The sequence below is a fragment of the Equus przewalskii genome, unplaced genomic scaffold (assembly GCF_037783145.1).
Source record: "Equus przewalskii isolate Varuska unplaced genomic scaffold, EquPr2 ChrUn-13, whole genome shotgun sequence".
In the NCBI taxonomy this organism is placed as follows: Eukaryota; Metazoa; Chordata; class Mammalia; order Perissodactyla; family Equidae; genus Equus; species Equus przewalskii.
The window spans coordinates 309,942-336,889 of record NW_027228750.1 but is presented as its reverse complement, the minus strand read 5'-3'; the positions used below and the strand labels follow the sequence as shown (position 1 = coordinate 336,889).

The following is a 26,948-nucleotide window of genomic DNA, read 5'->3' as shown; positions in this document are numbered from 1 at the left end:
ATTTACATATTTTAGTGTCTGCTTTGAGCTACAAGGAGAGGGTTGAGCAGTTGTGATAGAGATGATATGGCCTAAAAACCTAAAATATTTATTATCTGACCCTTGAAGAAAAAGTTTATGCACCCAGGGCTTAAAACACAATGGTCCATTATTTCTCACAATCCTGTGTGTTGGCAAACTGGGCATTTCTTCTCCTGGTCTCACTTGGGATCACTCAACTAGCTGCAATCCTCTGACAGCTTGCCTGGGGCTGAGGGTCCGAGAAAGCTTTACTCAAGTGTCTGGAAATTGGTGACTGGCTGTCAGCTGGGACATCTGCCCCCTGCACTTGGCCTTTCCTCCTCTAGGAGGGTAGACTGGGCTGCCTCACAGCCTGGTGGTCTAAGGGTTCTAAAGGCGAGAATAGAAATGCAAGGCCTTTCAAGGCCTAGTCTCTGGAACTCATACCGTGACATTTTCCTTATATTCTCTTATTGAAAGCAAGTCACTAGGCCAACCCAGATTCAAGGGGTGGAGAAATAGACTCTACTTCTTGATGGAGAAGCAGGAACATCAAATTACAGAGGGGTGTGGACATAAACTAGTGTGTTTCACTGAACACCATTATTAATATGATCTACCACAGGCTCCTTCAGGTGAACTGTTTCTATGTGGCCTAGAATTGGTTTGCATTTTTCAGAAGCCAAATTCTGCTAGACTGTGCACGTTGGAATGATCATAATGCACCATTATATAAAATTTTTGGTTGTTCTGTTTCACTGGCAGCTTTTCTTAGCGACACTAAAGATCGAGGCCCTCCAGCGCAGTCGCAGACCTGGAGAAGTGGTGAGAAGGTCCCCTTTGGGCAGACACATTCCTTGAGAGCATTTGAAAAGCCCCCTCAGGTGCAGACCCAGGCTCTTCGAGACTTTGAGAAGGTAAGTCACGTGAGTGGATAATTGTTATCCCAATTAGAAGCAGTACCATGGGATAGGGGTGTCTTATAAAACTATGACCCATGGCTTAGTCTGGATTAGGGGCATTCTTATCATAATGGTGTCTCTTTTAAGAGCTTGTGTCCCAATAAGCATATGCAGTCTTAGCTATGTGCTGAGGGCTGTGGGTCATGGACAATTGCCTGTACCAATAAATCTGTCTTACCCCTTTTACCCCTGGTTTACTTCTTAGATAGATTCAGGAAGTTTAAATGACACCTTGAAAATCTGTAGCTGGACTGTAGTGAGCCCAGTTGGCTGGCATTATATTCTCTGTGGCTGGGTTGGACCACTCCAGATATCTGGGTACTGTCTGCAGTATGAGGTGGCTCAGCCACACCATTTGCATCTCAATGAGAATCTGGCATTGCTGCTCAAAACTCCTGATTCAATTCCTGAAGAGCTCTGTGTCTTGGTATGTTTATCTTTGGGTATGGCCAAGAGCCAAATTACTGATCATGTCATATAGATCCCTAGCTCCCTGTGCCCTGGATTGATCCCAGGACATTTGTACAATAGAACTCATCTACTGTGTTTTATATGGCCTGGAAAGTGCACCCAGGATTTCTTAGCCCCCTGTGTACTAAAAAAGGAAACAGCTCTTTGGTGCCCCCTGGGGGTTATCCAGGAATCAGGCCACACATGAGTACTGTGTAAATATACCCTGAGATATGTGGGTTTCTTTTATTCTTAAATTGATAGCTTTTGACACAAAATTACAATATTCCATTTTTAAAAAAGGATTAACAAAGCAGTGTTGACGTCTGTTTACCCTGTCTTCCCTCAATTTGTAAATAGAAATATTTCACTAGGACCTAATGCACATCCTACCAGACATTCCCATGGACAAAGAATATGCTCCATAGAACACATGCCTGAGAACTAAACAGGCTCCTCTTGGGTTTTGGCTCAGAGTTGTCATGGATACTGTTTAAAAAAAAAAAGACACAGAGTTTGCAGGAATATTAAGTGGCTTTTGAAGACTAAACCTCTGAACAGCGGTGGTGCTGGCGGCGGGAAGAGGGGTGGGAACACCCCAGCTTCTTCCTCTTTTTTCACCTTTGGCATCTGCTGCAGCGCAGAAAGGGCGAGCAGAGCTGCAGCACTCCCCGGGGCTGCGTGGGTGCTGTCTGAAAGTCAGTCTGCCTGCATGCTCCTTTGGTTGGGAGGTGGTTTGGAACATAGAAGTGAGGGGTGCCACCTCCACTGATGGACTGAATGTCGGATGCTGTGGTGGGGAGAGGGAAGAGAATAGGCTGAACTGGGCAACAAGCAGAGGTCAGCAGTCTTTCAGGTGTGGAGTTCTGGGTCCTTTTCTCTTAGCATCAGGTCTAATATCTCAGATTAGGCCTGACTTCTCATTGCTGGGAGCCACTGACAGAAACCCAGCCAGGACACAGAGAAAAGCTCAGTGAGAGATATTTAAAACTCTCTCCCCTATGTGGTAAGTATAAATAAATAACCACAAGGCTGTGACACACCTTTTTGTCAGAAAAGTCATTGCCAGGGCTCATAGAAATTGTGACTTTTTCAGAGTCAGAGTTCATGCACCATGATCATACATCCTGACAGGTTATTGGTCAGAAAGATTTTGACATGCCGTGGCCATGTGTTAAGAAAAACTTCTTCTTATATGCTGTCTCAATGATCACACCTCGCCTCCCCAGCATCTCTGGGGTGACGGAGACTATAGCAGCACGTGGATGATACTAGCTAGCGCATGTCGATCACTTTCTTTGTGTCAGGTACTGTTCCAAGTGTGTGCGGTATTATCTCATTTAATGCTCACGACAACCCTGTGAAGAAGGCATGGTTATTACCCCAATTTACAACTGATGAAATAAAACCAGAAAGAGTAACAAAGGAACTTACCCAATGTCTCATAACGTGGGCCTGAAAATACTCGTTGTTTTTGTGAGCTAAAATAGTGACTACTTTCTAGGTTGGGGAGCTCAGCTGGTGAAAGTTTGGTGGTCGTGGGACTGGAACCACGAGCTCCTCCTATTTAGGTGGGCACAGAGTGCAATTCTGTCTTCTCTAGATAAGCTGTAAATCCACTTTTATCTCCCAGTAGTCTCCATGCCATGCTTTTTACTCCATTAATTCTGAATTGCTTGCAATTCAAAGCTGTTTCATACTTCCGAGTCTTTGTTCCAACTGCTCCGTCTGCCTAGAATACCTTTTCTCTCCTATCCTTTACCTAGTTAAAGCCTGCTCATCCTTCAAGTTTCAGCGCAGGTGCCATTTTCTTTTTTTAGGATAGCTTCCCTGACCCTCCAGTCTCAGAATATCCACCCTGACTCTAAGCTCTTCCAGGGCAGAAACACTTCTTGCTCATCCTTTTCTAGTCTCTAGAAGCCAGCATGATGCCAGTACATAGTAAGTGCCAGACAAATGTTCATCAACTAAATTAAACTTGTTGGATCTGTATTTGTATTTCACCTGGCCTCTTTTCCTCCGGCCTCTTCTGTTGGATTTGTTTTTTCCTGGTCTCTGCTTAGTATTCACAGTAAGTTAAATGCTTCTAAGGAGTGTACGGACGTATTAATTGGTTAGAATAGGAAACTGGGAAGTCAAGAAAAGTACATTTGTTTTTAACGATGAGTTTAAAGGAAGACGATTTTCCACTTAAACTGGGATGGTAAAATTATAAAAGTAAAGTAAGAGAAAGCTGCAGAGACCTTTTGAAATATTTGACAGGATTTATTAAGATCATAAGAGTAGCTAATAATAATAGATGATATTTACTGAATGTTTTTTATACACTAGGCACTTTTCTAGACACTTAATGTATTTTATTTCAGCTATTTTTCAGTTCATTTCCCTAACTTATGAGATAGATATTCTTATTACATCCATTAGACCAGTGAAGAGACCAAGGCTCGACTAACTTGCCTAAAGCTATAAGGTCTAAAGTAACAGAACCGAGATAATGCCAGTGATTGCTGAGGTTCTTGGGGAATTGAAGCACCATTCAGAGGAGAGGTTACGTTGGTGGAATGTGTGTGGTTTCGTTTTCTACATAGAATCAAAATGGCAGATGCTACAGAAAAGCCATGGAGGGGTCGGGGTCCGTGGCTGTAAGGTCTGGAGGGAGCCTCCACTGCCCTCTCCTGTTTACACGTTTTCTAATAATGTCGTCTTTAACAAGGAAACGCCAGCAAGACCAGCTGCAGTGTTTGCCTAATTATAGTCCGAAGCCAGCTCTCCCTGGCAGTCTGGATCCAACCACAGTGAGTCAGCCTGTTGAGGCCCCACCCATCCTGGCACATTTTTCCCCTTGGATCTTGAAGCCTGTAGGGGGAAAATAAAAGTCCTGAAAGGGACTTTTCTACCTTTATGGATATTTGAGTTATCACAGTCCGGGTTTCCTGTTCTAGTTTAGATGAATCTGGGTCATGTCCCTGCTGCCTTTGGGTCCAGCAATTTCAGTGCTTTTTAAGTGTTTCTCTGAAATTACAGCCTTGGAAAATGAATGCTACCGGTGAAGTGCATTTTCATTTTTTTTTTTTTAAAATGGCATTTGTGCTCTCCAAACAGCAGTGCCCCAAGCATGCTGATTTTGTTTTCACTGGTGTCTTGAGACATTCAAAATTTATTAGGTGAAAAGGGAAGGAGGAGAATCTTAAACTTTCAGCAGTCATAAGCACAGGATTTTCTTCTTTTTAAACATGGCTTTTCAGAAGGATTCCATACAGTCATTCCACAGAATTTCAGCAAAATTTTCACTCCTTAAGCAACATTGCCAAAAATATGTATCAAATCAATCATCTTTTTCTTAAGAACTATGAGTAAAAGGAATGATTCTTACTTCTGTAGAGGATATAGAGGAGTATACAAGTTACCAGTCTTAAAGAGCATGTAATCTGATTAGGGGAAGAAGAAATCTAAATTACGCAAGATTTAATTTATATAACCCCTAAGGCAACAGTGGAAGGGATAGCACAAGATGAGAGTAATTGCCAAACAAATGTGTTTTTAAAATCTAAATATTGGGACAAAACATTTTTTCTAATTCACAAAGTTATACATACCAGCCCATGTTTGGTTATATAATTAATAAAGCAACTTTGTTAAAAAAAAAAAAAAGGGGAAATCACAGGGGCCGGCTGGGTAGCATAGTGGTTAAATTTGCGCACTCTGCTTCAGCAGCCTGGGGTTCACAGGTTCAGATCCTTTGTGCGGACCTATACACTGCTCATCAAGCCATCCTGTGGCAGCATCCCACATACAAAATAGAGGAAGATTGGCACAGACATTAGCTCAGGGCCAATCTTCCTCAAGCGAAAAGGGGAAGATTGGCAACAGATGTTAGCTCAGGGACAATCTTGCTCACCAAAAAAAAAAAAACTGAGATCACAAAAATTTGAAAACGCTGAAAATTCTGAAAGGTATGGTTACTCCCACGGAAAAGAGCTGTCACTGCCATGGAGAAAATGAAGCTCAAATGAGAATAATTCTTCTTCATTTTTAATTATCTCCTTTCTGTTTTCTCGTTAGAACTGTTTTCTTTTTTCCTCACTGTGTGAAGAGAAGCTCTATCTTTCTTCCTGTGGACCTTGAGGAATTTCCATTCCAATAATAAATTTTTAAAATAATAACAAAAATAATGATACCAATGTTTATTGAGTGCTTCAGTGTGCAGGGCTCTATGAGTGCGCTTGACTTGCATTATCTTATTCAGTTCTTTGAAGTTAGTGCAACCGTTATCTTCAGATACAGAGAGGGAGACGAAGCCAGGGAAAAGACTAGTGACTGCTAGAAAGTGCTAGAGCTGGGATTTCAACATAAGTGTCCTGATTCCAGAGCCTGAATTCTTAGCCACAATATTCTTATGCCTCTCTATGGACAAACCTGATCCCCGTATGCATTTGATTATTCATCCGCTCATCCACTCACTATATGGCTTCACCCTGCCTGTGTGCCAGGCCTTGTTCTAGCTGTTACATGCACGGTGTTCAAGTATGAACGTATGCAAAGATATGCGTTCAAGGATGAATGTTTATTTCGGTATTCTTTATGCTAATAAAATATTAGAAATAATCTAATATCCATCAAGGTGAGGATTCATTATTTCAATTATGGTATACGCATGCAACAGAACATCAGAGAGCAATGTACTACTGACTTGCAATGGTGTCCGTAATAACAAGCTTAGGATTAAACAACAAAACAACAACAACAATTTGACTGAATATTACATAAAATAAGATCTCGTTTTTAAGGGAGAAAAAAAAATAGAAATGTCGGGAAGGATATGCACCAAAATATTGACAGTGATTATGTCTGAGTGGTGGAATTAGCTGTGATTTTTGCCTTCTTTATAACTTTCTGTATTATCTAAATTTTAATAATTTGTGTTCATTTTAGTCATCTAATCATTCAACAAATGTTTCTAGATCTCTTACTATGTACAAGATAATGTCTCAAACACTGAAAATACAATAGTGAATAAGCAAATATGGTTCCTGCCGTCATACAGTTTACAGATTCACCAATTAGAACAGATTGGACTCATTATTATGATGAAAGTAAAGGGTGCTGCACAGTATAGCTGGGACTCCTAACTCAGGCTGAGGGGGTAGGAGGATTCAGGGAAAGTTTCCTAGAGGAAACTATGTCTAACCAGGGACTTGAAGGAGGAATAGGAATTAGCCACTCATATGGGCTGGGAGTAGGAGAATGAAGAATGCTCCTTACAAAGGAAACAGCATGAATCAAGATTCAGATTAAAGAAAGAACCATAGTAAGTTAATATGTCTTAGAGCATGGGTGCAAGGAATGTGGAGAAGAGTTGAGACTGGAGAAAAAGAGAGAGAGAGAAGCCAGCATACGGGGCCTTGCAAGTTACATAAAGGTTTTTAAAATTTTACAGGAGCTCATAGGCGAATGGCTGAAAGCTTTTAAACAGGGAGGTAATATGATCAGATTTTTCTTTTAGAAACATCCCTTTGGCTTCAGTATGGACTCTGGATTGGAGGAGTCAAGTCTAAGCAGCGAGGAGGCTGCTGCAGCGTTCCAGGCAAAGGTAGGTAGGGCTGATAGTATAGGAGTGAGAGACAGGGAGAGATAAAATACAAAGAGATTCCAGAAGCAGAAGTGACAGGGCCAAGCTATTGACTGGATGTAGAACCAGTGAGGGAGAAGAAGCCCAAAGATGATCTACATTGCTCCAGTCCCATCCCAGGCTGGGATGTCACCCATTGTGAACTTCCAGAGTACCTTGCACTTTCCCTTTAGTTGCATGAGTTACTTGTTCAAAGTCTGGCTTTTCTGTTAGAATCTGAGCTCCATGATAGTAGGGACAGGGTTTCTCTCGTTCACTAATAGATATAGCGATAGCGGAGTGCCTACTACATTGTAGGCATGCCTATTTTCTTCTTTGTTGTGTTTTGAATGAATAAATGTGAAGCTTTCTTGCTTGAACCGCTACTAGGTGGTGCCATCCACAGAGAAAGGGAACAACTGGTACAGGCACGTGCAGTACTTTTATGGCCGTTTATACACTAGCAACAAAAACCAAAAACTGGTAATGTGATTTTCACTTTTGGAAGAAAAATAAGTAGATCCTTTCTGCTCTTAAAGATCTCTAAATCTAATTGGTGAGACAGTCAAACAGATAGCCCCAATAATAAGGGTAGGTACACAATGCTGTGGAAGCACTCAGGAGGGGCCCTCACCAGGGTTTAGGCTCAGATAGGCTTCCTTTAGTAGGTAATATCTAAATCAAGTCCTTAGGGGCAAGTTGGAGGTAGTTAAGTCGGAGCTGAGTGGGAGGTGAAGAGGAATGACATTCCAGGCTATCGCTGCTACCCGTGAAAAGTCCTGGAGGAGCAGAGAGCACAGTGAGTTCAGAGATAGAAGGCTTTTTGTCATGACTGGAGCACTAGAGTGTGGACTGAGGTTCAAGTTGGCTGCGTCTCCCCTACCCACCCCCTACTCCTGGTCAAAGCCTTATTGTTGCAGCCATGGTCGCCCATGGTATCATTGTGAACTCTTAGCTCTTATGCTTGGAGAAAGTCCTAACTGGGCCTTTGAAATCACCTTCTTTCCTAGAGAAGGATGGAGAAAGGATTATTGAAAATCCAGAAAAATAGGTGAGGCCATAAATTGCTATGTGCCCCCCTGAATACTAGAAGCTCAGCAGATAATCTTCCTGGGTTGAACCAATTGTGAACAAACAGCACCAAGTCTGCTGGTGTTGGTTGGGCCAAACTCATGGTGAATCTAATTTGGAGACTATGAGTCCTTGGGAGCTCCCAGCATCAATGCAGTTCAACTGTTGTTTCTACCATGGAGCTCATGTAACCGTCTCTGACAGCACTATTTCTGGCTGGGCCATTTATTTTTGGTGTCCAGGGAAGTTGTTATTTGTTTTGTTTTGTTTTTATATGGTTCACAGTGCTCTGATATGATGATGACGATGACACCTTGTTATTCCAGGATTGGGGGTGGTGTGGGTGTGTATCTATGGTGGGGGAAGGCAGCAGGAACGTCATCTAAATCCTATCCTTTATCCACACGGTGATGCTGCCTAAGATGGGGTTTATTTATCAACTTGATGTAATAGCTCTGTTGTTAGCTCTTCTGTCATCAGTCCAGTTATTTCAAGAAAAGGCTGTGTAGAGGATAGATATCAATATGCTTCTGAGTTTTAGGGGAGAAAATGGAATGACATTAATATTTCAGCGTTTAAAAGACTCTCGAACTTCAGGAATTATGTTGGAATTTCAGAAACAGAGTTTCAGAAGAAAGATTTCTTTATTGTGCAACCCAAGAGGAAAAATCCGGGTCTTTGTAGAATTTGCCATATGCTTTCTGATGCAGGCTTCAACAGTTAACTTTTGGAACGCTGGGCAGAAACCCTGTGTGGAAGTTGTGTTAATGAGTGGAAGACCAAGTTGATTGACTTTGACTGACGTTTCCTTGTTAGAACAGTCTGCAAAAGTTGTGCATATTCCTCAGGAGAGCCTAATGAGTATGTTTTTCCTGTGTCGAAATATAGAGTGGATCATATGTTTTCTTTGTTTAATCTGAGGATTTTAACGAAGCTTTTTAACTTGCCAAAACATAGAATCCCGTGAGGATTTATATACAGAATGTTTAGAAATGATCAGTCTGAATGATTTGCTTTTAACTGAATTGAATTGAAGTTTGATCTTTATCATAAAAAAATCCTTTGTAAAAGGCAAAGGACTGGGCAAGTTACTTCTCCTAGCTTGGGTTTCTTTCTTCTTTTTAAAATAACAGCTTTATTGAAATATAATTTACATACTATAAAATTCATCCTTTTAAAGTGTACAGTTCCATGGTTTTAGTATATTCACTAAAGTGTAAATTTAAATTCATTTACATGAATTTACATTTATGTAAATATACATTCATGTGAAATAGTAGTAGTAAATAGTAAATTCAGTAAATTGTTGTGCAGCAATTACCACTATCTAGTTACAGAACATTTTCATCACCCCAAAGAAACCTCATACCATTAGCAGTTACTCCTCGTTCTCCCTCCCCCAGCGCCTGGAAACCACTCATCTACTTTCTTTCTCCATGGATTTGCCTTTTCTGGACATTTCATATAAACGGAATCATACAATGTGTGACTTTTTGTGCCTAGCTTCTTTCGCATTAGTATGTTTTCAAGATTCATCCATGCTGTCACATGCATCAGTATGTCATTCCTTTTTACGGATGAATAATATCCTACAGTATGGATATACTACTGTATATATATACTCCATTCATCAGTTGATGGAGATTTGGCATGTTCCTACTTTTTGATTATTATGAATAATGCTTCTATAAACATTCACATGCAAGATTTTTGTGGACGTATGTTTTCAGTTTTCTTGGGTGCATAATTAGGAGTGGAATTGCTGGATCATATGGTAACTCTGTTTAACCTTTTGGTTATTTATCTTGAAAGCTATATTTTATATAGGTTCAGGTGGTCAGATCCTCCAGGGTCCCAAGGAAGATTATTTATAGTGAAGGTTACTTTTTGAAAAGATCCAGGGACCTAAGGTAGAAGTAGAAGTACGTAATCAGTCACAAGGGAATCCCAAGTTCACAGGAGTCCCCTACTGTCATGATTAAGGCCCTGAGGAGTATGCAATATGGGTCGGACTCTTGGATGCTGTAGTCTGTGCTCCTCCACTTTCTAGATGAGCCACTTAGCTAACTTCTGGATGTCTCACTTTCCTCTACAGTAATGGGGATAATAATATGTAACCTGCTTACCTCACAAGATAGAATGAAACAATATATGTGCAAGTGCTTTGTAATTGTCAAGTCCTAGCAGGTGATGTTGTAAGGACAGTGTAATTGTATCCAATTAATTTTGTAATACAAGTCCCAGTCATTAAAACAGCCAGGAGTTAAACTGTTATTCCTGCAATTTAGATTTTATCAGAAAAGCCTAGGGACTCCCAGACGCACAGATGTATTATAAATAAAATATTTATATGTGGGGAAAAAACCCTCCTCGCCCTCCTCCCTGCCCCACCCCTTCCTGTCTACCCCTGTCCTCCAATCCAAAATAAATTAGGTTCCTGGGTTGGATTCCACTGGATGCTAAAGAGCAGGAAATACTTTCCAGCTGCTTATGTGCCCTTCCCATACAGCTGTTTTGAAAATATGACAGCAAAGTTAGAGGTTAAATCGTCTATTGGGGATCATCCTTGGGTCCCAGTCATCATTGCTGCTTTTGTCTTGAAAATATGACATCCTTTATGCTCACTAATCTCCTTTTCCTCTTCCTGCACAAAGCAGCTGACTCCCACTACCTTTTAGGGCTCTGCTATAGGAAAGCTGGTGGGGTGTTCTGAGATTCTTCAAAAGCGGTAGCTCTCGTCGGTGCTGCCTTTGGTAGTCTTGTTTCTGTGAGAAAACATGTTTCGAACACAGAATCTCAGGATAGTTTAGGATCTTAAAAGTTCTCTTGAGCTAACTCCCAGCTGACGTGTGAAGACTTCTAACAATATCGCTGACAAGCGATTCTTTAGTTTTGGTTGAGTCCCTTTTGTGACAGGAGATTTACTATCTCATAATGTAAGTGCTCAATAAATATTTGACGTATGAATGTATGGCTGAGGTGTGGCAATAAGTTCATGACATCCAACTCTGCTGGAGAATTTATCCTTGTATCTAATTGGTAGCTGCCTCCCTCTAATTCCTAGTTTCCTTGCTCTTAAAATAGCTTTTTAAAATTATGAGCTGTTTCACAAACAGGAATGTACAAAAAATAATAAAACACTTGTCTGTGTATCCAATATCTAAATTTTAACAAATATTATTTTCACTTTATTTGCCTCAGATTCAAAAACAAAAGTTAGCATTACAGATACAGTTGCAACCTCCTTAGCAGCCTACCCAGATCCCACTCTCCTGGCTCCTTTGCTACGGTTAATTACTATTAAGTAATTTTCCCAAAGTTACACAATCGGCAAATACCTAGGTCTCCTTAGTTCAAAAGCTTTTGCTCTCTCCACAATGCTGCACTGCCCCATCTAGATGACATGCATAATGGCGATAATATTTATTGCCTATTTGTAAATGAACAGTACAGTGTCAAGGTTACTTAAAACACTATTCTCTATTCACTATTCACTATTATTTATTAAGTTTACCATATTAAGTTGTTTAAGGATATTTTTATTTTCATGAACTGTAAAGGTATGAATTATCACAGATATCAAATTAGTAGAGCTCACGTTGCAGAAGTTTTATTATACTTGAAAAGAATGTGTCAATTAAGATGATTAATCATTTTTAGTGGAGTGGAACTTTATTCTTGAGAGAATGGTAAGAGATTATTATGTTTTCAAGCATTTCATTATAAGAGCTCTCTGGGGGGGGTCTGAATATGTTAAGCAAATGTGAAGCTGAGATTTTTTGAAAGCTGACTTTACAGTTGGTTATGTTAATGGGGCATGACATACAACAGCTGGGTTGTAATCCTCCTACTATTGTTGGCATTGATTGAGTCCTTATTAAAGTCTTATTTCCAGTCTAGACTAATACATTAAGAAGTGGTGGGAAAAAGAAATTAAGGAAAGAGCAGGGGAGAGCTATTAACATTTGGAAAAATATTTTGAGAGAAGAGTAAAGATTTTGGATGTACTATATAAAAAAGAACAAAGACGGAAACCCTGTGCCTTGCTCAAGAACCTTCAGTGTTTCTTTGTTTCCTAAGCAATACAGAGCCTGTCAAAACATATAGGCATGGGAGCTGCCCCCAGAAGGTCTAGTGTGCAGCCCAGTATGTGCATATTTGTTTGTTAAAGCTATAAAAACCAAACGAGTAAAACAAAACATAAGCAAAAAACAAACCAAACAGTCTTCTTAGTAAGCAGTTCCTGGCCCTCCCCTGCGGCCTTTCTCCTCACTCTTTGTCCAAATTGAGGGCCAGGATCTGCCTAGAGGAACAAACTCAGGCTCCTCACCCTGACACTCAAGATTTCCCTAAAATGGTTCATCACTCCCATCATCTCTGTTCCCCATTACAGGACAGTATGTGCCGTTTGTTTCCATCCAGTCAGCTCTCTGCACCTTTGCTCAAGTCCCACCTGCCCAGATGTCCCCGTGTCCTCCCCTTAGCCTACCCAAACTTGATTCATCTTTTAAGGGAGCTAAACACCAGTTCTCTGTGGAAACTTCCCTGACAGCCTCTCTTTCCTAATTTCTATAGTTTTTACTATTTGTACAGTTCGTAGTGTTCTTTGGTTGTAATTTGTTGTATATTATTTCCCATTTGTTCAGAACTTTTATACAAAGTTCAGATTCTGCATTGAGTATAAAAATTAGTCTGTTAGAATGATTTATTTTACTTATAAAATAATCTTTTTTTTAAAGAGGAATGCCTCTAGATATGCTCTTCCTCCTAGAACAGCTGCATAATTTTGTATACAGATTGGGTTCTATTAGAATTAAACCCAGTGAGTTCCAAGTTAACAGGTTAATTATTCCTCAATTCTTTTATTTAACAAATATTTATTGAGCACCTGTTATGTACCAGGTACGATTCTTGGTACTGATGATGTAGCAGTGAACACAACAGGCAAAACTCCTGGCTTTCTCATGGAGTTTACAGGCTAGTGGGGAGAGACAGACAAGAAGCAAGACAAATAAGTCAACATAATATTTTGGAAGGTGATAGTACTATAGAATAAAAAAAACAATTAAGGGAGATTGGAGTGCTGACTGAGCATAGGGTGAGTTCCAGTTTTAAATATCTAGAGAAAGCGTACCATACAGAAGGATCAACAAGCTCAAAGGCTCTGAGGAGGGAGGAGCTTGCTGTTTTTGAGAAATAGCAAGGAGAAACTGTGGCTACAGCAGAGTGTGTAAGGGAGAGTAGTAGGAAGAAAGTAAAAGAGAGGGCAATGAGAGAGCTCCCGATTATGTAGGGCCTTAGGCCTTATGGGAGAGATCAGCAGGAGTTCCATTTCAGGTATCACGAGTATGAGATGTCTATAATCAAGGGGAGATTTCTACCAGGAAGTCAGATATAGATTGGAGTTCAGGAAAAAGGTCAAGATGGGCCTATAAACTTAGAAGTTTAAGTGAACAAAAATCATTTTTCTACAGTAACCATTCTAGCAAATGTAGTTTCTTTGGAGCTATTAAAACAAATCTTTCTGTATTATTGGAAAGTTATAACAATAATATAAGCAAGCTAACCCATATTTAACAAATCAAATCAGCAAAAAGTAAAATATTTATGAGATACTTATCTATTCATTAATTCAACACATATTTGGAGAGTGCTTCTTCCATACTATGCAATGAGAATACAAAGACACAGAATATGGCTTGCCAGCCCTCAAAACACTCTAGTCTGGTTGAGGTGACTGTAAACTGCATGGGTGATAGATGTTATTGGAGAGGTCTTGGTTGGTGTGGGAGCTGAAGGAGGATAGAAAGATACATAAGTCATTGACTCTTTCCTTGGGCAACTTCCAGACTAGTTGGAGAGATGTAAACACATGAAAAGTTAATGTAAGCTTTAACATGAAAAGTAGCTCTAAAAGGTGTAAATAACCTTTCAAGACAATAAAAAGCAGTATCATGAGGCAGCATGTGAACGCTTGTCAAATGTTAATATTTGCCTTAGGAGTTCAAAAGAGGAAGGAGTCTTTCTAGGCGGAGGAAGCAGGGATGTCTTTGCATGGGATTCCAACTAGGCCTTGAAAAAGAACCAGGGTGTCTTGAGGGGATGTGAGGGGTTTTCCTTTTACTAAGAGTGATGAGATGCCTGTGAAGGGTTTTAAGTAAGGGAGACAACAGGATGAGATTTCAGTTTTGAAAACTTTACTTTAGCTGTAATACAGAGAAAAGACGGCTGGAGTGAATTCTGACAGTCACGATAGAGACTGTTGCAAAGGTTTCGCTATGTGGTTTGTTGTGAGAATGGGACATTCCAGTTGAACTATCTAGCAAACGTTTGGATGTGTAGAGCTAGATCTTGGGTGAGGGGACTCAGTTGGAGACTTGGGGCTTGTTCGGGAGGCAAGAGTGATAGCCCGAAAAGTGGATAAAATCTCTAAGGGAGAAAGTGTGAAGAGAAAAAATCAGAAAGCTAACGACTAACCATCGTTTAAGCACCTGCTTGAAGGAACTGGCAAAAAAACAGAGAAAAGAGGCCACAGAAATAAGAGAACAGGGAATCGCTGGGCACAAGAAAAAATAGGCATTAATGTGTAGAAAAAGATATGTAGGTTGGATGAGAATACCCTGCATTCATATGCAATTTTACTTTCCATAAAAGTTTTAATAAGTTATATTATGAAGGAATCCAAGTAGACATCAAAAGCGTGATTAAATACTAATCTAGACTCTGGCAGCCTGGTTCCCCTTGTGCAAAATGGAGGTGATAATAACTAGGTTATTCCTCTAGGAGCTTAGACCAAGAAAAGAGCCTTAAAACTCACCTAGTTTCCAACCACTTCGTTTTATAAATGAGAGCAGTTAGGCCTCCAGAGCAGTGCACTTCCAAGGTCATTCAGCTATTTAGTAACAGAACTGGGACCAGAAAAGGATCTTCTGAGTTTTACTTTAGACTTTTCTCTTCCTGTCTCTAAGCCTAAATGAAAATAATTTATTCTCAGAGCACAGATTTAATGAAAATAGCTAAATGAATTTTAAGCATTGACAAATAGAAATGGCAAGCAATAGGATATATTGGAGTATATGAGGAAGCCATCCGGTGTAAACCTAATTCGGCCTGACTTTGTTTTTTCCAAAAGGGCCTGACCATGGCCATTGAGCGTGCCTTGTATATCAGCTTTAAACATTTACTACGGCAAGAACAAAGGCCCTTGAGATAAAGGTACAACTTCCCCCCACATTGGCATTTCCTTAAGGATAAGCATCTTTCCTTAGGCCAGGAACTGATTGCTGTGCTCACCTTTGACCACCCAGCTCACCTGTGACCACCCAGCTTGAGACAACAGACCTGCCACCCTGCTGTGTTCACCGAGACAGCAGACCTACCTGCTGTGTCCATCAATCGCTGTGCCGACAGAGCAGTCTCACAACTATTGTAAAAGGGACATTTCAATCATATGTGAAACATCCTCTCTGGGGGTATATAACCACTCTGTGCACCCCACTTCTTAGGTGCCCTTTCTTCCTTGGGGAAGAAAGGCCCCGGGCCATGGTCCTCACATTTTAGCTCAGAATAAACTCACCCAAATTTTCATTTATAGATTGGTTATGGATTATTTTCGTCGACAACATGTAGATTTTTCTTTTAAATGAGGAATATTTTGTCTTAAGTCATGGTCTAGGGTAAGAAACGTGTCGCCTTACTTTAATCCAAATCCATTTGAGAGAATGCCCATTTCTAATTCTGCTCTCCTGGGGCCACTTTATTCATTCAACTTTTTCTATCTGTCAAAGCAAAGTGCAAGTTCAACTCCAGGTGAAGCTTTCTCTCATCATCCCAGTAAGAATTAAGCACTTTTTATTCTGGATTCCCATAGATTCAGTTTTTTTCAAACTTTAGGATGAAGCTTATTAGTGGGTCATGAAATCAATTCAGTGGGTCACTCACAGAAAGAGAAATGGAATGGATGATATCTAAGTGTATCACCATGGTGATGGTAATATCACTTTGTGAAACTTCCACTTCAGTTATGTGTGTCTGTGTATGTGTGTGTACTGGATTGCAGTATAAAATGTAAAAAGTTGAATAACACAAGCTTGGAGGATTGTAGTGTAAAACACATACCTATGTGTGTGTAGCCACTTAGCTCTTTGAGGGTTGGGACTGTCTTCATCTTTATATTTCTCAAACCCACCATACTACCTCAGGAGATAGTGATTGGAATTATTATGTAGAGTTAAGAAAGAATTAGATGAAGGGAGAGCAGAAGAATTGGGGAGGAATAATTGAGTACTTGGGAATTAAGTGTAAAGTTTTTAGTCTCCCTTACATTAGATGTTAATGTTAATTTTTTTTGAACCTAGTATTATTCCAGCCGAGAACCTGTGTTTGGTGTCTGTGCTGTGGGGTTGTCTCCCAGTCACCTTCAATGTCCCGTGTGGTGTGGTATAAATAATACTTCCTGCTAATGTTGCACCTGTCATTCAAGAGTCTTAAATTGCTTTCGGAGCAGGATCTGGTGATGAGTGCCCGGCTCCACTTGGCAGGTGCCGGAGTTAAGAACCAGTGACTGGCTGAAATCTCTGGGCTCCAGGCTGACGCCTCCCTCTCTCTTTCCCTCATCCCTTGCGGAGAGGAGCCTGTGACCCTGCCTCTTTGTGAGCTTGTGTGACTGGTAAACAGAGTTTGCAAAGATTCTACTGAACTCTAAGATTCACTCTTTCTTTTAGGGGTGGCTGTAGTGTGTATGAGGGGAGGTGCTTGGTAATAAAACCTATTTATTTTACTGCCTCAGGGACTGAAAATTCCAGGGAGGAAAATGGGGAAGGAACTGATTAGAGGGGAGCGTCTGAATCCTCAAAGGAAATTAGAGACCCCTGCGGTTAGTAGTTCTTTAAGATTTGCGCCTGACAGAGAGGGGCTATTTGACATGTGGTCACCATTTTGTACACATGTGCTCTTTCCTATAACAACTTATTTCTTTCTTCTGGCCACCCTTCTTTGGATTTTATTGTGCAAATCTGCCACCAGGAACTTAAATACCCATTCACATCCCCCACCCCCTTCATTTCCTTCTCTTTTTTGCAACCTCCCCATCACCTTGAATTACTCCATTCCCTATTTCCTGGAAGCTTCTCGGGATCAGTCCTCTCTTTTTTCTGAGAATCTGTTAACTGCCTGCAGTTGGACCTGGGAGGCTCTGGGAGGGTGACAGCCGAGTCCTGGCTTGGAGTCAGGTTACACCACTTGTGTCTGAGTTCACGCAGCATGTTCCTCTGTCAGGGATTCCGCAAATATCTCCCGGAGGTAAAAAAGGAAAGTGCGCTGTGCTCCAGCACCCAGAACAGTGAGCCCAGTCCCAAGTCCCCGAGAGAGCGCCAGCCGTCAGGGCCATGTCGCAGTAGCCTCAGCAGCGTCCCAGCCGGCTCGCTTCATGTCGCCGTGCAGCTGCACCAAGTTCCTGGGGTGAGGGTGCGACTGGGCATGCTCCTCCCCATGGGTTGCCCACCATGTCTAATGGATATCGCACTCTGTCCCAGCACCTCAATGACCTGAAGAAGGAGAACTTCAGCCTCAAGCTGCGCATCTACTTCCTGGAGGAGCGCATGCAGCAGAAGTATGAGGCCAGCCGGGAGGACATCTACAAGCGGGTGAGTGCAGGGGCTATGGACTCATCACTGGCGCGGGCTGGTGGCAGACCCACCGGAGTCATCGATATTCCAGGCTTTTGCTAGCTCTGCTCCGCTAATTAGCCAGGGAGGCGGGTTCCAGGCCCGGTCTAGTCACCTTAATGCTGTGTGACCTTGGACAACCCATTTCACCTCTTTTGTGCCTGTTTTCTACTTTCCTTCTCAGTAGAGAGAGGAAGCTGGATTAAATCAGAGGCTCTCCAACTCTGGTGTGGAACTGAACAGAACAATCACCTTGGGAGCTGGTTTAAAATGTAGATTCCATGCCTCACCCACAGGGATTCTGATTTAGTAACTGGGAGCTTCAAATTTTGCATTTTTACACAAGCCCCAGAGATGTCTCTGGAGCAAGTAGTTTCCAGATCACGTGTTCTGCTAGAGAAGTGCCCCTTCTAGCTCTGGCTCAATGGGGATGGAGAGGGATGCTCTGGAGACAAGGGCAGGGGCTGAGGACATTTCTGTTCCTTGAGAGATTTTTGTTTGCTTTTGAAGATGATTATGCAGATCAGCTTTTAGGACAGAATTTAGGCATTTCAGTCTTAGGCATAGTTCACCTTAGAATGAAGAAAAGGGTACTGATGGAATAGGAGCTGGCCTGAGGCGGGATGGGAGGGGGAATGGCAGCTTCCCTGAAAGGAAGGGCTGTCTTGCTTGATGGGTGAGTGGTTGGGGTGGGGAAGGAAGATGGAGGAGATTGGCTTAGTTGGGGGTGGGGCGAGACAGCACCTTGGTAAGAGGACATTAGGCTATGGCTTATGAGGATTAAGCTGCCTAACTGATTACCACAATATTGATTTCCTTAGCCTTCTTAGTGTCTGCACAAGCTCTGATGTAGCCTGAGTGACCTGGAGCTGGTTGCCTCTGATTTTATCAGAGATTCTCAATCTCCAGCTGTTTACACCAGAAGACTATACAAAGATTATCATTGTCTATGTGTGCTCTGTCCTGTTGAGAAGCTTGGGAAGCATTACAGGCTACTAAATAATATCTTGTTTCAGAGGAGTAACTGGTGTCTATGAAACCCAAATGAGTGTTTGGTAAATTCAAGTAATGTGGACAGCTAAGTCTGGGAGATTTAGCCCTATTTTCTTTCTTTCTTGAATTTCCATATTTTAACTGGAATTTTCCTGAAATTGGTCCAGAATGACCTTTCCTCTTGTATGTGGCTATATAGTGAGTGTGCCTCAGTGGGGTCGCCAGGGGTCAAGGAGGATATTGCCTAGTGAGGGTTGGTAACTCAGAGAGATGGAGAGAGGGGCAGGATGAGTGACAGTATTTGCCTCAGGGTAGGAATAGTGAATGAATTTGTTCACTACGCAGAGGGAGGAGCATTTCCTCATTAACTGTTTCCAAAGCAAGGCAGAAGGAAGGACAATTTCTTAGACAACTTGAGAGAAAGGATATTTTTAGCTTGAATCAACTGACTGCTTGAATCATCTGGTCTCACCCTCTGCTCTGCACTGGCTAAGGAGATAGTCTTCAGGGAATGCTTTGGGTGGGGTGTGAGAGGACACCATTGCTGTCCTGGAGAAGTGTGATTAAGGAGCTGGGGGGCAGTCACAGGACATTGTCATATGCAGAGGTGACAACCCTTTTGTTAGACTACTATTGTCATTAGTCCCATACAGGGAGTAGACATGGCCCTATCTCTTCCTAGTCTTAAGTGCAGAGGAGTCAGGCAGCTACTGGCATCATATGATTTGAGAGGTCTCAAGCTACTGTGTCCCCTCCTTTCCCTTCTCACCAAATCTTTGTTCAGTCCACCTGTCACATTACTCATCCCATTTGGCTATGATTATTTGGGGAACACTAAAGGCTTAGGTTAAAATGCTCTTATTATATTTTGGAAGCATAACACGCAAAGCCATTTTCAATCATTAACATCACAGTTGAAATTAGTTTATCACACTACGTAGAGATGAGGGATTAATAGAAACCACGGCAGTTCCATTTTGATGGAATGGCAAATGATTAGAAAACGACCACATCAGGAGCCCTGGACAACTAAGGGACCTAGGCGAGTTACTTAACCTCTCTCAGCCTGTTCTAGCCCCTGTAGAACTGGCATTAAAAATAACACACAGCACCACCGGCACTGAAATTCTTTGTTGAGAGTATGGATAAATGGCAGCCATAAAGACTGAATAAGAAGTCTTATATCAAAACACGTTGTAAACCTCACAGCTTCATACATATATGAGGGGATAGTAGTTACATGCCTACTAGTAGTGATAGTATGATATTTAAAAATGAGGAAGAGGTTTAGCTCTTTTAATATCACCCTGAGATATTCCCATGAATGTGTCTTAACGTTCATCCTTTTTAGTCACATTGTGATTCCACCAGGTTAGAATGATTAATTAGCAGCAATGTTGGTGAAGAGACCTTGAGAGTGACATGCCATGCATCAGATGGTAAGTCAGGTGGTTCAGATGGGTATTTAGAGCCCTGTTCTGTGACCAAACTTATCTTGATTTTTCTTTAGTTTTGGAAGGATACTTCTTTAAATATAGTAAAAACATTAAATCACATCCAACTAAGTTAGAATCTGCAATAATCTGGGTGCTGCATGCATGGTTCTCTTAAAGAAAAACACTGTTTATGAAACATATGTAATGCAGGTCTATTGTGAATAGTAATTATTTTATCATCTTATGAATTTTTGCTACGGCAGATTTTTGTTGAGATATTTGTACTTGAGTGAAAATTACGTCTTTGTGAGAGACAGTCAAGCATTTCACCATGATGGCTGCAGGGAAGGGCAGTATGGGAAACTTTAGGAGAAAAGGCCTGGAGAGAGGGTTCAATCTTTCTCTTTCCAAGTGGCAAGTCTTCCTTTAAAGACTTGATTGAGGGAGAGACTAAAACAGATATAATCCTTAATTGTAAAGGAAGCTGCAAGGATGTTTAATTGTATGAGAAGTTGTAAGACAGAGTTATGTGAAAACCTACAAGTACCAACTTCAAGCAAGTAAGTAAAAAAGGAGTTAAGAGTTTCTGTCTTTTAAGCTGTTCAGAGAACTCAGAAATAATCTTAGGACTCATACTAGTAATGGGTTAATAAAATAGTATTAAATTATACATAAAAACTGGTTCTGTGAGATTGGCTACTTTTCTGTTGACGTTTAAGTTAAACTATCCTTTAAGCTTCAATATTTGTAAGTAATTTAAAACACACACACACACACACACACACACACACACAGGAGGAGGCTGCTTACACTCAGCACAGATAAACTGAGGCATACACCTGTATGATTAAGTACCACTGCCCCCTCTTGGTAGCAAATATTAATTGTAGGTTCAGTTTTTTGGGAAGACAATTTTGAACATGTGAAGCAAGGAAAGGAAAAACCATTGCACAACATACAGCTCCTGATTCAGGAGCAAAGTAAAGTGAGAAAATGCTGAGTGGTCCACAGCTGAGTATGGCCCACTCCTAGGGAGACTGGCTTGTTAGCATTTCTGGACTGCAGCTGCTCTGGTAAATAATTTCTGGGTGGCAACTTAGCTGACTTCCTCGTTGCTGTTGATTATCTAATCCAGCATATTCTCATGATAGCTGAGGATGCCGCCATTAGAAATACGCCTGACCATGGAATTTATGAAATCCACTGCTGTGTGGTAAACACCCAGTCCCCAAACAGCACACAAAACCACCGTTCACTGTGTGTTTTTCCCCATGATGACTACTCACTTGTCAAACTTGTGTGAATTTATTATCACCCAAGGCTGCTTTAAAAAAGATTTAAGGTTCCATTCTAAAAATGGAATTTAAAACCTGACAGGGCTAGATCCAATAACAAAAGCACCAGGAGAAACTGAATGTTGTCATCCTGGACCAGATAGAGTCAATGTTTAAATATGACATATTTGATGGTAGAAGGTTAAAGTGGATCTGTCCTTTAGATGGGAATTCAAAGAGTTGTGTTCCATTCTTTTTATGGTTCTTAAACTACCTGACTTCTTTGAGCTGTGTGGTTTCTCATCTTTCAGATTGGATAACACTTTTCCTGAGCAAACTTTGAAGCTTATACATAGCATATTTCTGCTACTCGATTTTAAAAATCATGATGAACAGCCTACTGACTTTACTTGCAGTTTTCATCATTTCTACTACTCTGCTATCATTGGGTATAGTAGTTAAGAGGATGAACCAGAGAGACCTAAGATGGAATCTTGGTTCTACCACTTGCTATCTGTGTTAACTTGGGCAAATACTGTAGTTTCTCTGTGCTGAACTGGGTGTGGTAATAGCACCTATTTTATAGGGTCTGGGGGAGGAGTCAGTGAGCCAATTACTTGAAATCAGCACAATGCCTATCATATTGTAAGCCCTCAAGAAATATTTGCCATTATTGTGACAAACTGAGATGATAAAATTGTCCAGGTAAGTCCAATTACTGGACACATTTGATCTGGATGATTTTTTTATTCAAAATCAGTTTTTTTTCCCCCTCAATAGTGGATTTGGGGCCATTTGTCCTATTTATCTCAATTCTCCATTTTAGTTTGCCCAGGTATAAATAACATAATATAATCTGTGTTCCTATTGCAGCAAATCTACTGTCGCCCTCAAACACAAATGTTTCTTCAAAGAGAATAAATAAGAAAGGCTGGATTTGTTAAGTTTCTTTTTTAAAAAATAAAATATTGTATTTAGTCATGGTACAACGTCCTTTGCTTTCACAAAAATTATTATTATTATCACTGTGATTGGTTATAATTCAAAATTTTTTATCTTCTTGGTTTAATACTTTGTGCTGTAGTTTGATCTGGCTCTAAATTCAGCTTGTTTTTTATTTTTTTATTTTTAAGACCTAGCTTTTTTTAAATTGAGATATAATTGGCATATAACACTATATTCATTTCAAGTATGCAGCATGATGATCTGACATGTGCATATTATGAAAAGATCACCACAATAAGTCTAGTTAACATCTGTCACCACACATAGTTACAAATTTCCTTTCTTTTGATGGGAACTTTTAAGATCTACTCTCCTTATTAAATTCCTTTGGCTCACTGGTTAATTTTCTTTAGTCCTAGCCTGATTTCTTTAGGCTTTGGGCAATATGATGAATAATACTGTACGTGCAGACTTACTGTGCTAAGAAGCACCCAAAAGTTCAGTGAGGTCCCAAGGAACTCCATCAGGCTGTATGAAACTCTCCTCGAGCCAATGGAAGGCTATTACAGAAGGACGAACATCTTTGAGGGATATCACAGTGTAGGGACACAAGTTTTGGACTCAATCAGAAAACCTGAATTCTGAATCTACTTTTGCCTACTGCATGTCGTTGGCCTTGGTCTCAACTTCTTTGGGCCTTAGTCTCCTGAAGTGGAGGCACGAATTCCTGCCCTGTCCTCCTCTCCATAGGTAGGCATGTTTTAATGTGTTAGATACTAAATAACTATAAAGGATTATTACAGTCCTGTGTGCCTGCAGACACATACTAGAGAGTATGCGCCTTCTCAGATTATTATCTAAAGTGGCCGCAGCAGCTGCTGGTGGGGTGTGGAATAGTTTCTTCTTATATGTAACAGAGGTGACTCTGCTTTTTTACAATTGGATATCTTGTTTAGATAGCTGCTCAGGTTACCCTCACCTGGCCCCACATGTTTTACCTACATGAACTTTAAGAAATGTGTATAGTAGAGAGGGGAGAAATATAAGTAAAGAGAGAGAAGTAAGAACTACTTTGGCCAAACTATTTTTACACAGTTCCCTGGAAGCCTGGTATGAACATAGTCTGTGTGTGTTCATATCTGTGCACACTATGTGTGCTAACTCCTCATTCTCACCTTCTGAGGTCTTTGAAGCCCTGCTTGTCCATTTCCTTTTCTTTTTGGGAGTGGCAGTAGGAAGAAAGTAGAGAAACTCTATTCATTAAATAGTTGCAGCCAATATTTGTGTTCTTGGTTAAAGATTTTTTTAGGGGCTGGCCTGGTGGCATAGTGGTTAAGTTCACACACTCTGCTTTGGTGGCCTGGAGTTTGTGGGTTTGGATCCTGGGCACAGACCTACACACACATCAAGCCATGCTGTGGCAGTGACCCACATATAAAATACAGGAAGATTGCCACAGATGGTCACTCAGGGCCAGTCTTCTTCACCAAAAAAAAAAAAAAAAATTAAAAAATGTAAACTTCAGACCTATTAGGATGGCTAAAAAAAAAAAAAAACCCAGAAAATAACATATGGTAGCCAGGATGTGGAGAAACTGGAAACACTGTATATAGCTGATTGGAAATATGAAATGGTATAGCTGCTGTGGAAAAAAGTATGGATATGCCTCAAGAAATTAAACATAGAATATTAGATGATCCAGGAATTCCACTTCTAGGTATATACCCAAAGGAAGTGAAAGCAGGGACTCGAACAGATTTTTGTACATACATTCATAGCAGCGTTATTCATAACAGCAAAAGGGTAGAAGCAACCTAAGTGTCCATTGACAGCTGAATGGATAAACAAAATGGGGTACATAGTACAATGGAATATTATGTAGCCTTCAAAAGGAAGGAAATTCTGACACATGTTACAACGTGGATGAACTTTGAGAACATTATGCTAAGTGAAGTAAACCAGTCACAAAAGGACAAATATTATATGTTTCCACTTATGTGAGGTATCTTGGGCAGTCAAATTCATAGAGACAGAGAGTAGAGTGGTGGTTTCTAGGTACTGGGGGGAGGGGGGTGATTGGGAGTTATTGTTTAATGGGCACAATCAGTTGGGGAAAAAGTTCTGGAGATGGACATTTGCACAACAATATGAATGACCTTAATGCCACCGAACGATATACTTAAAAATTGATTAAAATCGTAAATTTTATGTTATGTATAAGGAAGAAGGGAAGAAGAAATTGTTTCCTTTAAATACTTAAAACCTTTTCTTCCATCCACTGGGGAACAAATCAAAACTAAATTCTGGAGCCTGATTTAATTCTAATCCACTTTCAGTTATCCCCTTACCTATGTCTACATGATTCTGCATAAACTTATTAAAAGCCACGTCTTCTTCCTATTAGTTAAGTACATCCAGGTTTACACACTGATAGAAGTAGTATGATATACTTGAAAGGGTAAGCATTCTGAGTTCCTGTCTCAGATGTTTCCCTCATTTGTATTATCATCGTGGCCATTCGTTTACTCATGTTTGCACACATCATTCATTCATTCAAGTGTCTATTGACTATCTACTATATATGAGCTACTGTGTTGGATGCTGGTAGAGAAAGATATCAACAAATAAATAAAAATGATATAATAAGGGCTACCAAAGAAGTATGTGTAACTTGCTTTATAGTACTAAGGAGAATGGCAAAATCCACCAGGAAAGGGCTTGCCAAGCATATGACATTTGAATTGAATCTTAAAAGATAATAACACAACAAAGAATGGGGAAGAGCATTTGAGGCAGAAGAAAAAGTATATATAAGGGCACCGAAACATGGAAAAGCATTGTGTGCTTGGCAGTACTTCAAGCTGTTCAGTATGGCTTGAACTAGTGGTATCGAGGACTTGTGGTGGTGGTAAGATGTGACTGGAAAGGTAAGCAGAGGACAGGTCATAGAGAGCTTTGGATTTATCCACGCATCCATTAATAAATAGTAATTGGGTGCCTACTATATGCCAAGTATTATGCTGGAAGTTGGGACTTTAAAGATGAATAAAACGTAAGTGATAGAATGTGGTGAAAAAGCAATAATAGAGATGCACACAAAGCATAAGGGAACTCATACGGCATCTCTAACTCAACTGGATAGAGTAGATGGAAGGAAAATCTACAAAGGATTCTTTGAGGAGATGACCCCTGAGTTTTGTCTTCAAAGAGAAGTAAGCTTTAGTTAGTCAGTGGATGGTGGGGTGGAAACAAAGGGCTCTTGCCAGAAGCAAAAACCTAGAGACAAGAAACCATATGGGATGTGTGGAGAATTGTAAGTGATTTTCTGTTGCTAAACTTAAGTACTGGGTATAGAATGAGGCTGAAGATTATGCAGGGCACAATCTTTTGTGCCGTTTTAAAGAGTGTAGACTTTATCCTGAGGTGATAAGGAGCCATTGATAGGCTTTAAGCAGCAGGGAACAGGCTAGATCCTTCTGGTGGGTGGGGATGATGGACTCAAGGAAGATAAGGCAGGAGGACAGACAGGCCAGACAAGAGATGATGAGGACCTAAATGAGGGCCCTGGCAATAGGAATAGAGGGGAAGGAACTGATCTGCGAAATATTTAGGAGGTAAAATATCTGTATGACTTGGTGATTGATGGGGTGGGAAGACTGAGGGAAAGCAATCAAGAAGACTGCCAAGTTCCTAGCTAAGACAAGTCACTTTTTCTGGGCCTCTGGTTCTTATGTATAAAATGGTGGGCTGGACATCTCTCCCAGCTCCAGAGTTCTATGATGTTGCAGCCTCTTTGGACTTTCACCCTGAAGTAGGGAGTTGCTTCTCTTCTCCCTGTCTCTCAGCTCCTCTGATGCCTTCTCAGTAAGGGAGGCACCCGCAGAGCTGAGACGGCTTTAAAACCACCAGCCTGTGTCAGGAAAATCTAGTGCTGTTACCAGGTAGCTGGAGTTATAATTAGCCCAGTTGCTAGGGAAAAACTGAGATTCTGTAAGGTTGGACTGCCAGAAACAGCTTTTCCTTACTGGATGAATTTGTTTGTTTGCAGGAACAAAGTGAATATGGATGGAGTGTTTTTAATGTGCTTTTGGAGAATTCAGTTTTTGCCCAGGGTGTGAAATACGTTAAAAGCAGAAAATAGGTTTGTGCTAGGGCTACTCAACGTCTTATCTGTGGTAGGAGGAGTGGGCAAAATTCTGCTTTGATATTATGTGGATAGCCGGAAAGAGACTTATTTCACCTGAAGGAGGCAAATAAGAACATAGAATCATGGTTTAGAGCCACAGAGGGTGTTGGAGACAGTCTGTAGACCCCCTTCACTTTTTGTGTGTGTGTGTGTAAGGAAGACAGATTGTCCCTGGGCTAACATCCGTGCCAATCTCCCTCTATGTTTTGTATGCGAGATGCTACCACAGTGTGGCCTGGCAAGCGGTGTGTAGGTCTGCACCTGGGATCCGAATCCTCGAACCCTAGGCCGCCGAAGCAGAGTGCGTGAACTTACCGCTACGCCACTGGGCCGGCCCCATCCCTTTCACTTTTTAAGA

The 26,948-nt window shown here is 40.9% G+C and overlaps 1 protein-coding gene across 30 annotated transcripts in view; it reads left to right on the top strand.

The window, feature by feature from the left end:
- Nucleotides 1–26,948, top strand: part of PDE4DIP (phosphodiesterase 4D interacting protein) — a 176,990-nt gene that overhangs the window by 22,044 nt on the left and 127,998 nt on the right. For 21 of the 30 annotated variants that reach the window (XR_011536717.1, XM_070607692.1, XM_070607695.1 and 18 more), the window contains exons 3-4: nucleotides 766–917; nucleotides 17,625–17,735. Coding sequence is in view for 29 of the 30 variants with exons in the window: in XM_070607692.1 (XP_070463793.1) it covers nucleotides 766–917; nucleotides 17,625–17,735 (263 nt within the window). In the remaining variant the exon portion in view is untranslated. Of the gene's footprint in view, nucleotides 1–765; nucleotides 918–17,365; nucleotides 17,736–26,948 lie in introns of those variants that run through there. The other 9 variants (XM_070607712.1, XM_070607705.1, XM_070607709.1 and 6 more) reach the window with 1 other exon arrangement.